Source organism: Cherax quadricarinatus, chromosome 39, assembly GCF_038502225.1.
Source record: "Cherax quadricarinatus isolate ZL_2023a chromosome 39, ASM3850222v1, whole genome shotgun sequence".
Taxonomy (NCBI): domain Eukaryota; kingdom Metazoa; phylum Arthropoda; class Malacostraca; order Decapoda; family Parastacidae; genus Cherax; species Cherax quadricarinatus.
Genome location: NC_091330.1, coordinates 8,796,414 through 8,811,932, shown reverse-complemented (window position 1 = coordinate 8,811,932; position 15,519 = coordinate 8,796,414). Strand labels below are relative to the sequence as shown.

Sequence of the window (15,519 nt, the reverse complement as noted above, 5' to 3'; positions counted from 1 at the left end):
GCCAAAGTTCAAAAGTAAACAAATCATGCTACGCGTCTAATACACGTCAACTGACGAGTCTAATATTCTTTCACAAATGCGCTGATATTATTTATACCATTTCTACACTAATGCGGTAGTCTGCATAACAGTAAATCTTCTATTTTTTGTGAGAATAAAAATTCAAAGTGGAAAGCAAAAGAATGTAAGAGGGCCATGAGGACGTGATTAATGAACAGAGGAAATGTTATTTTAGTGCCAAGAATGTCTTTCTTGCTTATTCTGGACCCTATTTGGAAATTGGCATCTTTTGAAATTTGTGTGAAACTGGCAAAATTGCTAAATTCTGACCACTTTATTGGATAGTTGAAATCGGTAAATGGGTGGTTTCTTGTATTCATTCGATAGAAAAAATGGAGTTCAAGCGAAATAGTTATGATTCTTGTCGACTAGTACATTGGAATTGGCCGAAAATAGGGCGCAAAGTGGGCAAAATGGTCGATGCTTAAACATCGTCGAGACCGCTAACTTCGCGAGAGAATAATTCCATAAGTTTTCCATTAAATTTCATACTTTTGGTGTCATTATGATTGGGAAAAGATTCTCTTATCTTTTCATAAGATTTTTTTTTTTTTTTTTTTTGAAAATTTGGCGACCCTGAGAACAAGTCTCGGAGAGAGCCGGGAGACCCTGAAAGGGTTAAAAGAACACTTTTGTAAAGTCTTTGGGGTCACTGGTAATAGTATCAATAACTTAAAAAATTAGCAATAATTTATTTTGTTTTTTGCATTAACACTAAAGCTCCTCATTTATACATGTTATACATGCATTTTTCTAAAAGCTCCAGGGAAAATTATTCTCTTCTCATACATAGATACACAAGCTCACAGTACCTAATGACAAATGGTAAATGAATAAACCTAGCCATATTTCTGTGTTATTTAACCTAGACATTACAAATAATTCTGATAATTTCATGAGCTTCAACATAATCATATGTGTAATGTCACGAAAAAGCTGGACAATTTCTTCTCTACAGTAGGAACAATTATCATAAAATGAAAGTTATAATATTAACAAGTTCATGACTAAGACATGTGCAAGGCTTGGGTAACTTTGCTGAAAGATTTTCTGCTGGTGCAGCAAGATTTGTTAATCTAATACAGAGGCATGAAAACAGAGAATTTTTATACTGTAGCCAGTAGAAGTGGCGAGTTGCAGCAGTTTAAACCATAAAGAATAAAAAAGCACAATAGTGGGACCGGAACAATATACTAACCCTTAAACTGTCTAAACGTAGATCTACATTCACCTGCGTGGTGCTCCGAATATTTTAAAAATAAAAAATAATAATTTTTTTTAAATTAAAGAGGGCAATTTTCTGTGTGGTATAAGATCAAAAAAAAAAATTTAGGACCAGTACTTACTGAGATACAAGACCATGAAGTTGGCTCTAGATGCTCACCTGACGGAAACATCCAGTCCTGCCACTTGCAGAAGTGTTGCCGATTTATCTTTTTTTCTTGTTTTTATTTTAATATATATAAATTTTATGTTCTAATAATTACAATTTATAATAGTTCTTGTGATTTCATAGCCAATCTTTGTTCTGACACTAATATTATGTACTGAAATAGTACTCAAATAGTAACAATCACACCGACAGGTGAACATTTTCACCCGCCTGGGTCATTTACTATTGTCTAGAAATATATACAAAGTATTTATATGTCTTTGCAATGTTTTAGACATGCTGGAATATATATGAAACTCCTTGAAGAATGGTGTTATGACAAGCGTGAGATAACCGGTGACAGCCAGTGACATTTGATGAATGTGATCTGCTGCAGGGAACCCTCGCTTTATACACAAACATGTCTGTTTGTCTATCTGTCTATCTGTCTGTTTGTCTCTGTTAGTTTTTAGTTTATGAACCGCTCCCTGATTGCTGAGCAAGTGACACTGCTATTACCTGCATCATGTTTATTTATGTCTTAGATCTACAAACAATGTATAGCACTTTGCCTGGAATTTTTGGGTTATCCAAAGTAATTTACACTATGTATAATAACTGTACTTATATGTACATGTGAGAGACAGAGACAGACAGAGATATAGACAGATAGAGATATAGACAGATACAGACAGAGGCAGCCAAAGCCAGCCAGCCAGCTGGCCAGTCTGCCAAATACATAAGAACATAAGAAAGAAGGAACACTGCAGCAGGCCTACTGGCCCATGTAAGGCAGGTCCAATTGACCCACCTAGTCAGGTCATATCCACTGAAGGAAGGAGCACAGCATTTGACCTAGTAGCACAAGCTAGTCAGGTCCAACTCACACCCACCCACACCCGCTCATGTATTTATCTAACCTATTTTTACTTTCCTCTTAAAATGGGATTGTTAATATGACATGATATCAGTGAATCCCTGGTGTTTGCCATGCTATTTGCTCTAGTTGGTGCTCAATTAAACTGGTGCTCCCACAAGGTACTAAGGTGTCCCCGATTTTTTTTCATTCTGTGCACACTGAGTGCGCTGACCTATTCTTTCATGTCTAGGTGACTCAGGCCTATTGCACCAAATCTGAAGGAATGAAAAATAAAACAATCTACATTCGGAGTGCTGCACACGTGCACGTAGATCTACGTGTGGACAGTTTAAGGGTTAATAAGCCACACATAGGAGACTGAAACTTATGACAGACATTTCAGTCTGACTTGAACCATTAACTAATCACACAGAAGCACAAAGTGAAGGGAGCTAAAGTATATACAAAATGGGGGAGAAGGGACAGGAGTAGTATAATGACAAGAAGGAATATTTCCTCCTCTCATTATACTACTCCCATTCCCACTCCCTTTCATATATGTATATTTTGGCTCCCTTCACTTCTCTCTTCTGTGTGACTAGTTAATTGCCTAAGATGGACTGAAACATAGTCACAAGTTTCAGTCTATGTGCAATTTACATGTGTAAAGTTAAGGCCATGGTCACATGTGGGTAGGGTCCACTAGCTATGTAGGTCATGCCCATAAGGTGGGCCAGAGATTTAGTGAAATGTTAAATTAAGTGACCCATATGAGTTTAGGGCTCCACATGAATATAATAATTTCACATCAGCTATTTCCCACCAAGGTTGGGTGAAGAAGAAACATTCACCATCAATCATCCAATACTGTGGTTGTTTAACCAGAAGTACACAGATCTCATAATTTAAATGATTCTGAAGTGCAACATCCCCATTACCTATCCACCCTTAAAAGTGGATAGGTAATGGCATGAGATACAGTGGACCCTCAATAATTGTAAGGCTCGACAGTCGTAATTTTCGGAAATCGTAACGCTATTTTCGTCAAAACATTGGCTCGCAAATCGTCATTTGACTCGCAAATAGTCGTTCGTCCCGGACGTGTACACATGGCTCTGAGCCACCTCGCCCTCCCTTCCCAACCAGTGAGTGACGGCCCCCTCACTTGTTCATACAAAATATTTCATAATATTCCATTCATTTTAGTCCTTGCAACTGCTAAATAAGCTACCATGGCTCCAAAGAAAGCTCCTAGTGCCAGGCCTTTGGTAAAGAAGGTGAGAAATACAATTGAATTAAAGAAAAACATCATTGAACAATATGAAAGTGGCGTATATGTGGCTGAACTGGCCAGGATGTATAAGAAACCCCATACAACCATAGCTTTCATCGTGGCCAAGAAAAAGGAAATCAAGGAAGCTGTTGTTGCAAAGTGGGTAAATATGCTGACAAAAATGAGATCACCAGTACTCGAAGATGTTGAGAAGTTATTGGCATGGATAAACAAGAAACAATTAGCAGGAGATAGCCTTATGCAGTCGCTTATTTGTGAAAAGGCTAGGCAGTTGCATGATGATCTCATAAAGAAATTGTCTGCAACGAGTACTGATATTTGTGAATTTAAGGCCAGCAAAGGCTGGTTTGAGAGATTTAAGAACCATAGTGGCATACACAGTGTGATAAGGCAAGGCGAGGCTGCTAGTTCAGACAAAATTGTAGCTGCAAAATTCTAAAGTGAATTCAAGGAGTACATAGAGGCTGAAGGATTGAAACCTGAACAAGTGTTCAATTGTGACGAAACAGGCCTCTTTTGGAAGAAAATGCCAAAGAGGACCTATATTACTCAGGAGGAAAAGAGACTGCCAGGACACAAGCCTATGAAAGACAGGCTGACGCTCATGTTCTGTGCTAATGCTAGTGGGGATTTCGAAGTGAAGCCGTTACTAGTGCACCATTCTGAAAATCCCAGTGTTCAGGAAAAACAATGTTATGAAGAGTAAATTGTGTGTGTTTTGGAAAGCTAGTAATAAGGCATGGGTCACGAGGGAAATTTTCGTCGAGTGGTTCATTGAAGTGTTTGGCCCTAGTGTGAAGAATTACCTCCTGGAAAAGAAATTGGATCACAAGTGCCTCCTGCTAATGGATGACCTAATTCTGGAGGAGTCTGGGTTCAACACAGTAAAGTTCTTGCCCCCTAATACCACTCTTCTCCTCCACCCCATGGACCAGCAGATTATTTCAAACTTTAAAAAACTCTACACCAAAGCAATGTTTCAAAGGTGCTTTAATGTGACCTCAAACACTCACTTGACCCTAAGAGAGTTTTGGAAAGATCACTTCAGTATCCTTCATTGCATAAACCTTATAGGTAAGGCTTGGGAGGGAGTGACTACCAGGACTTTGAACTCTGCTTGGAGAAAATTGTGGCCAGATTGTGTCCACAAGAGGGATTTTGAAGGGTTTGGGACTGACCCTGATGAGCCTATGACAGTTGTGAAATCTATTGTGACATTGGGGAGTTCCATGGGGTAAGATGTGAGTTTGGAGGATGTGGAAGAGTTGGTGGAGGACCACAAAGAAGAGCTAACCACTGAGGAGCTGCAAGAGCTTCAGCAGGAGCAGCAACAGACTGCAGCTCAGAATGTTGCTGCAAAGGAAGAGGGAGAGAGATGGAAGAAGTTGCCTTCTTCAGAAATTAAGGAAATTTTTGAAATGTGGGGTAGGATGGAAAGATTTATGGAGAAACATCGCCCTGACAAGGCTGTTGCAAGCCATATCGGCAACTTGTACAGTGACAAAGTCTTGGCCCATTTTAGGGAAGTTTTAAAGAGACGCCAGAAACAGAGCTCTCTGGACAAGTATTTAGTGCCACAGGTGTACAGTGACTCTCAAGCTGGTCCTAGTGGCATTAAGAAACAGAGAAGAGAAGTAACCCCAGAAAAGGACTTGGTACCTGAGGTGTTGATGGAAGGGGATTCCCCTTCCAAACATTAATTAATCCAATCTCTCTTCTCCTCCAGTCGTCCATACACTAAGAAGAATCACCAATAAAGGTAAGTGTTATGCTGTTAATGTTTCATTCATCATGTCCCGTTTATTGTGTATGTACTACATCTACATTTCATGTAAAAAATTTTTTTGTTTTAATACTTCTGGGTGTCCTAGGTAGTAGGTTGGTAGACAGCAGCAGCCCAGGGAGGTACTACCGTCCTGCCAAGTGAGTGTAAAACGAAAGCCTGTAATTGTTTTACATGATGGTAGGATTGCTGGTGTCCATTTTTCTGTCTCGTAAACATGCAAGATTTCAGGTACATCTTGCTACTTCTACTTACACTTAGGTCATACTACACATACATGTACAAGCATATATATACACACTCCTCTGGGTTTTCTTCTATTTTCTTTCTAGTTCTTGTTCTTGTTTATTTCCTCTTATCTCCATGGGGAAGTGGAACAGAATTCTTCCTCCGTAAGCTATGCGTGTTGTAAGAGGCGACTAAAATGCTGGGAGCAAGGGGCTAGTAACCCCTTCTCCTGTATATATTACTAAATTTAAAACGAGAAACTTCTGTTTTTCTTTTTGGGCCACCCCACCTCAGTGGGATACGGCTGGTGCATTGAAAGAAAGAAGAAGACTTCTGGGTGTCAGGAACGGATTAATTGTATTTACATTATTTCTTATGGGGAAAATGGATTCGAATATCATCAATTTCGATAATAGTCACACTTCCAAGAACGGATTAATTACGAAAAACGAGGACCCACTGTACTGACAATATGGTCAAGAAAGACAAATGAAGCAGAATGGAATCCTTTATTGACAAATTTTTGCCAACACAGTATGCTTAATAATGAGCCTTGATATAGCATGCTGTGTGGATAAAATGTCATCAATAAAGTACACCATAATTCTGCATTTCTCTCTCTTTACCATCATTATGTTAATAACTTACAAATAAGCAAGTAGATGAGTGAAACACATAAGCAACAGTTCAATATCTTTATTAAGCAACCAGAATGTCTCATCAATAAAGTTACCAAAACTGCTGCACATGTACTTTCCACTTCCAGAACTCTATGTCTGGATAACCAGTTTTCCCTGAATTTATATTTTTGGAGTAAAACAAGTAGCAAAGCTTAACTAGGTGCAAAACATAATAGTTGGTTATTCTGGCTTTTCAAATTGATGTGATTTCTGCTAAGAAATTAATGCAAAATATTTAAAATTTTTAGCTCAATGTTAAAAAAAAGAAAAAAAAAAAGTAAAATAGTTTCACGTTATCATTTTCAATTGCTAGAATCTGGTTAGTATGAAGTCAGTCAACTTTAGCAAGAGAGAACTACCATTAAATTAGTATTCAATGCCAGAACCAAATGTTATTGTCCAGCGCCACTATTACATGCCACTGCAGAGTGTCACCGTCAAGTGACATTGTTCAGCATCCTTGTCAAATGCTGCTGTCAAGTGCCACTGTTGAATGCTACTGCTGAGATGCCAGCAAAATAAATACATAATCAAATATGAGGGTTAATATTTGAGCCATAATGAAGTATCAGAGTCAGCTGTCTGTGTTAAGACAGCCCAACTGTCATAGCTGACTAGTACATTTCACCACTTTTAACTATGCAAATATGAAACTTATAACTGTGGCATACAAAATTAGTGGAAGAAGTATATCACAAGTCAGAAAAGTAACCAAGGGAGGGAAAACAACACAAAACAGCAGAATTCCTTACGTGTGTGCGTGTGGCTTACCTTTGAGGGAAGAGTGCTCCTCCTCGTCTCCCTCTGTCTGGAGCTGGCAGCTTCCACCTGTGACAACCACTCCACTTGCATTACTAGAGCACACTATCCTCATTACTCTATGACACCTTCCCACACTCGTATACTCAAAAAAGGATACACCATCATTTGAAATATTCAAAAAGAGCTTACCTTTGAAATACCAAGGAAGCGACTTAACACCTCTGAGATATCATAATTTTGTCTATCCTCAAAGCTAAGAATTAAGAATATCTTGTATTTAAAAAATGTATGTGCTTCATGAATTGTACTAAAAAATATTTTGGAACAAGCAAAAAAGGGGAATTAATCCTACATTAATAAGAGGTGTAAGACATGCAATAACACAAAATTTTTTAGTTTCAAATAGCTTAAAAAATAACATGCCAAAGGAAATACAAAGATATCTTCATTGGCAGTCATATCAATATTCTATATTGCAAAAGCCACAGGGAAGAGAAATGAAGCAAACCTCATGACAATATCTATTTTTGAAGGATTTTCACAAAATAAGCATTTTATTTCCTTTTTGAAAATAACTATATAATAAACTTTTTTGAGGCTTATTTAAAGTATTCTCAACTATAATAAATCAAAAAGAAATAAAAACTAACCTGGATTAAACTGGAAGGGCATGGGTGAGTCTAAAATATCTTCACCATGATTGTCTAGAACTAAGGAGGGTGTCGACATTTGTGGACTGGCACCATCACCCCTGCAATAAACATTACCACATATTACTGGCAATAAGACAAGGTTTCAACTAAATATGTATGCCCAGAGTAATACTCCCTGCCATCTTATGAGCACAAAACACACACACACACACACACACACACACACACACACACACACACACACACACACACACACACACACACACACACACACAAAAAAAAAAAGTAATCAGTCTTACATTACTGCATGTTCTGTTAATTGCCACCATCTTGTCAATGCCAGGCTAACGGGTGCATTGGCCCCAAGCAAGTAACTGAATCCTAACTGCTGTGAGACTATCAGTATGTTTTGCAAATATTTTTTTTTTTTTTTTTTTTTTTCCAACAAGTCGGTCGTCTCCCACCGAGGCAGGGTGACCCAAAAAAGAAAGAAAATCCCCAAAAAGAAAATACTTTCATCATCATTCAACACTTTCACCACACTCACACATTATCACTGCTTTTGCAGAGGTGCTCAGAATACAACAGCTTAAAAGCATATACGTATAAAGATACACAACATATCCCTCCAAACTGCCAATATCCCAAACCACTCCTTTAAAGTGCAGGCATTGTACTTCCCATTTCCAGGACTCAAGTCCGACTATATGAAAATAACCGGTTTCCCTGAATCCCTTCACTAAATATTACCCTGCTCACACTCCAACAGATCGTCAGATCCCAAGTATCATTCGTCTCCATTCACTCCTATCTAACACGCTCATGCACGCTTGCTGGAAGTCCAAGCCCCTCGCCCACAAAACCTCCTTTACCCCCTCTTTCCAACCCTTTCGAGGATGACCCCTACCCCTCTTTCCTTCCCCTATAGATTTATATGCTTTCCATGTCATTCTATTTTGATCCATTCTCTCTAAATGACCAAACCACCTCAACAACCCCTCTTCTGCCCTCTGACTAATGCTTTTATTAACTCCACACCTTCTCCTAATTTCCACACTCCGAATTTTCTGCATAATATTTACACCACACATTGCCCTTAGACAGGACATCTCCACTGCCTCCCACCGTCTCCTCGCTGCTGCATTTACCACCCAAGCTTCACATCCATATAAGAGTGTTGGTACTACTATACTTTCATACATTCCCTTCTTTGCCTCCATAGATAACGTTTTTTGACTCCACATATACCTCAGTGCACCACTCACCTTTTTTCCCTCATCAATTCTATGATTAACCTCATCCTTCATAAATCCATCTGCCGACACATCAACTCCCAAGTATCTGAAAACATTCACTTCTTCCATACTCCTCCTCCCCAATTTGATATCCAATTTTTCTTTATCTAAATCATTTGATACCCTCATCACCTTACTCTTTTCTATGTTCACTTTCAACTTTCTACCTTTACACACATTCTCAAACTCATCCACTAACCATTGCAATTTTTCTTTAGAATCTCCCATAAGCACAGTATCATCAGCAAAAAGTAACTGTGTCAATTCCCATTTTGAATTTGATTCCCCATAATTTAATCCCACCCCTCTCCCGAACACCCTAGCATTTACTTCTTTTACAACCCCATCTATAAATATATTAAACAACCATGGTGACATTACACATCCCTGTCTAAGACCTACTTTTACCGGGAAGTATTCTCCCTCTCTTCTACACACCCTAACCTGAGCCTCACTATCCTCATAAAAGCTCTTTACAGCATTTAGTAACTTACCACCTATTCCATAAACTTGCAACATCTGCCACATTGCTCCTCTATCCACTCTATCATATGCCTTTTCTAAATCCATAAATGCAATAAAAACTTCCCTACCTTTATCTAAATACTGTTCACATATATGCTTCAATGTAAACACTTGATCTACACATCCCCTACCCACTCTGAAGCCTCCTTGCTCATCCGCAATTCTACATTCTGTCTTACCTCTAATTCTTTCAATTATAACCCTACCGTATACTTTTCCTGGTATACTCAGTAAACTTATTCCTCTATAATTTTTACAATCTCTTTTGTCCCCTTTCCCTTTATATAAAGGGACTATACATGCTCTCCGCCAATCCCTAGGTACCGTCCCCTCTTTCATACATTTATTAAACAAAAGTACCAACCACTCCAACACTATATCCCCCCCCTGCTTTTACCATTTCTGTCATGATCCCATCAGTTCCAGCAAATATAAACTATTTAATTCATGTAATAATTCTACACACATAAACAAAGTTGTAAATACTGTATTACTTAAAAATATAAAATTAGAGGAGAGATACAGTATCGTCTTCTAGTGTTGGTAATGATGATGCTGAAAATTTTGAACACAATCAATGTGATAATGACCCATATGATCCACAGCCTACACAGGTAAATGAACCCTTTAACCCTTTGACTGTCGCGGCCGTATATATACGTCTTACGAGGTACCGTGTTTGACGTATATATACTCAAATTCTAGCGGGTTCAAATCAAGCAGGAGAAAGCTGGTAGGCCCACCTGTGAGAGAATGGGTCTGTGTGGTCAGTGTGCACCATATAAAAAAAATCCTGGAGCACGCAGTGCATAATGAGAAAAAAAGAACTCCGACCGTTTTTTTTAATTAAAATGCCGACTTTGTGGTCTATTTTCATATAGGATTTATGGTTGTATTCTCCTTTTCTTGGTCTCATTTGATAGAATGGAAAACATATTATAGAAATAGAGGTGATTTTGATTGATTTTACTATAAAAAGAACCTGGAAATGGAGCTCAAAGTAGGGGAAATGTTTGATTTTTGCCAATGTTCAAAAGTAAACAAATGATGCCATTGTCCAATAAATGTCCAACTAGCCATTCTAATATGCAGTCATGAATGGGTTGATGTTATTTATACAATTATTACAGTATTGCAGTAGTCTGCATAATAGTAAGTCTTCTATTTCTTGTTTGAATAAAAATTCAAAGTAGAAAGCAAGAGTAATATCAGAGGGGCCTGGAGACATGACTGATGAGCAAAGAAAATGTTATTTTAGAGCCAGGAATGTCTGCATTGTTCATTCTGGACCTTATTTTGAAATTGTCATATTTTTTAGTTTTCGTGAAATTGGCCAAATTGCAAATTTCTGACCACATTATTAGGTAGTTGAAATCGGTAAATGGGCAGTTTCTTGTACTCAATCGATAGAAAAAAATGGAGTTCTAAAGAAATAGCTATGAGTTTGGGCAACTGGAACAATGGAATTAGCCGAAAATAGGGCTCAAAGTGGGTGAAATCGCCGATTTGTAAACAGCGCCAAGGTCGCTAACTTCGCGAGAGCATAATTCCGTCAGTTTTCCATCAAATTTCGTTTTTTTGGTGTCATTACAATCGGGAAAAGATTCTCTATTGTTTCATAAGAAAAAATAATTTTTTTTTTTTAAATTTTGTGACACCAGGAGACACCTCAGGATTGGGGGTTGCGACAGTCGAAGGGTTAAAAGTGAACTTAATGATCCACCGAAGGTTTTTAAATAATGTAACAGTACTGTGCATCAATATGAATTTACAGTAAGAAATTCTTAATAAACCAGTAAACTACCATAGTTTGCATTTTGTGTTAACAACTGCCAATGACCATCTAAAGTACCATAAATACAAATACTCCAGGGTATCATTCAAACATTGATAATTTCTGTCAGTAAATAAAGACAGGAATGATGCATTGTGTAATTCATATACAAGCAAAACACTTTAGTATCCATATTACATGATTTTCCCTCCCATTTTTTTATTATGTTATAAACAAGTGAAGAGGAGGGAGAGAGAGAGCCATGTATAAACATTACAATGAGAGTGGCTGAGCCTCACACCCTTGTTTAATTTGTTACAAAATACAAATTTAACAGCCAAACTGATTTGCAATGCATAAACATTATGTACCATATTAATATTATATACCTCCTCCTTCACTAATGCTTATCAAACTGCAACACTTTATTGCCTCTACATACAAAATTACCTTGAATATTTTTGTAATACATCAAGGCCAGAATCTAAACTTGTTCGTTTGTAAGTGTCTACATTGGCTAAATTGATTCCTGAGTCAACAGAAGGTCTCTTGATGAGCCTTCCTCGTCGAAGTGAAGTATCACTCCAAGATGATGCTGGAGATGGACAGCCTACTGGCCGTCCTGAGTCCTGTTCACTGCTTAGGGGCAGATCTACACTTAGGTGCCGTTGTTTTCTGAAGTCACACCTGTAACAGATGAATATTTAATAACCCTTTAATTGACATCAGTCATGTGTGTAAGTGAAAATTATTTTAATAACATTTTAAAATAAACTATGAAAAGGAAAGGGTTATGAGTAGAACTGAAGGAGGGGTTATCATTATATTCTTGAGGAAGCACTAAACCCACCGGGGACACATAGTGCCAGGCAATTGGGAGGTAATAAGGCTCTATCCAAGGGAAGGTAACTCCAATTTATTGGAATAAGAATCCTTCACCAGTATCAATGAACTCCTTAAAGAAAAAGCATTTTTAAATGTGGCAGAGAGATTGCATGTAGGAAGAAGTGGATGTGTGAGTAATTGCTCTGAGTTCACTGTTAGAATACATCATGTTTGTGTAAAGTGCCCATGAGTGAATAAGAAAAGAACCTTGAACTATTAACCCTGTAACCCAGCATAACCCCAAAAAGAAACCAGTATGGCTTATTAAGTCTTTTGATCTTCCCCAGGATGCAACCCATAACTGTTGGCTAACACCTAGGTACTGTACCTATTGATTGCTAGATGACCAGAGGGCAATAGATGTAAGGAAAGACACCCAACATTTCCACCCACTCCATGATCAAACCTGGGTCATTCAACTGCAAGCCAAAGGTGCTGCTACCAAGCCATTAGCCAATCATTTAGATTATATACTTCATTTCTGGTTTCCATATTACAGAATTGATGACTCACGAAATCGTAATGACACGATTGCAAACAAACCATACCCCGGCCGGGATTGAACCCGCGGTCAGAGACGGGCTGGAGTTTTGAGACTCTCTGACCGCGGGTTCAATCACGGCCAGGGTATGGTTTACAGAATAGATATAAATGCATAGGAGAACATATAGAGAAGGATAACAAAGATTGACTGAGAGCTCTAAACTTACACTCTCTTGAAAGGCTTGAATGATGGGAGATACGACTGAGTTTTACAAGTGAAAGGCAGGTATACTGTAAATAAAGGAGATATAAATAGGGTGTAGATAATATCTAACCAAGAAACCTCTCAAAACAATAGATTCAAGTTATATAAATTTAAATTTACAAAAGATATAGGAAAGTACAGTAGGACCCCCGTATCCACGAAGGATACGTTCCAAGGACCTGCCGCGGATACCAAAACCACGGATAGTAGCAAACCCTACATATAAGTCCTATACATACCTGTTATTAAGTTTAATTTATAAATTATAGACAATGAGTAGAGAATTATCACTTTTTTCACTGATGGGAAGCATTTCGTGGCTTCTCTTATACTTTGAAGAACTGCTAGCTTTTCTACTGTTGTACTTTGGAGCCATTATTATGCAAAATTAAGAAATATTTTTGGGCCACAGTAAACTGTGGATAACTGAAACCATGGATACCAAATTAGTGGATACAGGGGTTCTACTGTATACTGGTTTGTCAACAGAGTTGCAGATGAGTGCAGCTCATTAAACAAATATATGAGAAACAATGGTTGGGTGTGAGAAAGACTTGCTTAGCATGGGCCTGTAGGCCTACTGTAGTGCTCCTCTCAGTTAAAATGAAAACACTATAGTACAGCATCTAATTGTTCTAATGAAATATAAAAACATTAAGCAAAAGATTAACAGATTAAAAAAAATGACACCAAACTGAATCAATGAATATTCACATTAATTCAAGCCACAGTTAGAATTTCTTTTTTTTTTTTGTTAAAAAGGCAATCTGTATGTAACTTTTCCCTTATGGTACTACAGAGATAGTAATATGTATCAATTTATATAGTGTATATGTACTGTACATGTTCTACATATACCATAAATATTACCATTCACTAGAAAAGCTTTTTAAAATTATTAATGATCTGTTATTTTGACTGATTTACAAATATAGTATACGTGTATACTGTAAGCGTAGATGTACGTGTGTGTGCGCATGTATGAAACACACACAAGCTCACATACGTATTCACTCTAACTCACACTCTCACATTCTCTCACTCACACACTCTCACTCTTGCTCTCACACATTCTCTCACTCTCACTCTCACTCACACACACACAAGCACTCTCTCTTACACACTCTTTCTCTCTTCATATTTAAAATGAACAGCTTTCAAATGGATACATTTAATGAGAATGATTAATTAAAAGCTACATATTACCTGCGTGGCGAGGGTCGGAGGAACACATCGGGTGTTTGGTGAGCTGTTCCAGACAAGGTAAGTCCTGGACTGACACCAGACGAGGGAGAGGTTGAGGTTGAGGTGGTGGAAGAGGTAGAAAGCTGTGTGCTAGAGAAGGAAGAAGACAGAGAGAAATGGAGGCCTTCAATACTGTCCATATGTGCTCTTTGCCTGTCCAGCTGTTGCAATTCCTCTGCCAGTGTGTGGTGACCTGGTCAACATCAAAGGTTCAATCATTTTTTTTTTAAATGGTTACCCAACATTTATGTTTTTAAAATAATGATTATAATGATCATTGTTACTGAACCTATTATATATATATATATATATATTTTTTTTTTTTTCAACAAGTCGGTCGTCTCCCACCGAGGCAGGGTGACCCAAAAAAGAAAGAAAATCCCCAAAAAGAAAATACTTTCATCATCATTCAACACTTTCACCACACTCACACATTATCACTGCTTTTGCAGAGGTGCTCAGAATACAACAGTCTAGAAGCATACACATATAAAGATACACAACATATCCCTCCAAACTGCCAATATCCCAAACCCCTCCTTTAAAGTGCAGGCATTGTACTTCCCATTTCCAGGACTCAAGTCCGACTATATGAAAATAACCGGTTTCCCTGAATCCCTTCACTAAATATTACCCTGCTCACACTCCAACAGATCGTCAGGTCCCAAGTACCATTCGTCTCCATTCACTCCTATCTAACACGCTCGCGCACGCTTGCTGGAAGTCCAAGCCCCTTGCCCACAAAACCTCCTTTACCCCCTCTCTCCAACCCTTTCGAGGACGACCCCTACCTAGATTTATATTATATATATAGCTAGAGTAATAGTTGCAAGTACACAGAGAAATGCCCAGAAATAACAAAAAAAGGCACAATACCGTGACTGGAACGATACACAAATAACCCGCACATAAAAGAGAGAAGCTTACGACGACGTTTCGGTCCGACTTGGACCATTTACAAAGTCACACTAGTGTGACTTTGTAAATGGTCCAAGTCGGACCAAAACGTCGTCGTAAGCTTCTCTCTTTTATGTGCGGGTTGTGTATAAATGCCCAGAAATAATTAATAATGACAGGTGAATGCTAGGCTTCATAAGAAAGATACTGATTATGAAGTTCCATTAACTAAGCTCACATCCTACAGTGCTAATAAAGATACCTGATATTCTACAATAATATTAAGAAAAATGATGTACAAATATCCTATAATGCTATTGAAAAAACTAGTCAAATATGATGATACAGAGGTGATAAGCAATTCACCATTGAGAAATAACATGATGAAACGTGTGGAAAAAATATGCAACAATTACGGAACACTAACAAATTACCTTCTGACACTGAATAATGATACAA

At 38.0% G+C, this 15,519-nt stretch overlaps 1 protein-coding gene across 5 annotated transcripts in view; it reads right to left on the bottom strand.

Moving 5' to 3' along the window:
- The window catches only part of Camta (Calmodulin-binding transcription activator), an 891,447-nt gene that overhangs the window by 81,150 nt on the left and 794,778 nt on the right, over positions 1-15,519 (bottom strand). For 4 of the 5 annotated variants that reach the window (XM_070092342.1, XM_070092341.1, XM_053787510.2 and 1 more), the window contains 4 exons: positions 14,125-14,356; positions 11,736-11,972; positions 7,689-7,789; positions 7,048-7,104 (listed from right to left, as the gene is read on the bottom strand). In XM_070092342.1, the coding sequence (XP_069948443.1) occupies positions 7,048-7,104; positions 7,689-7,789; positions 11,736-11,972; positions 14,125-14,356 (627 nt within the window). The remainder of the gene's footprint in view (positions 1-7,047; positions 7,105-7,688; positions 7,790-11,735; positions 11,973-14,124; positions 14,357-15,519) is intronic. The other variant, XM_070092345.1, reaches the window with a different exon arrangement.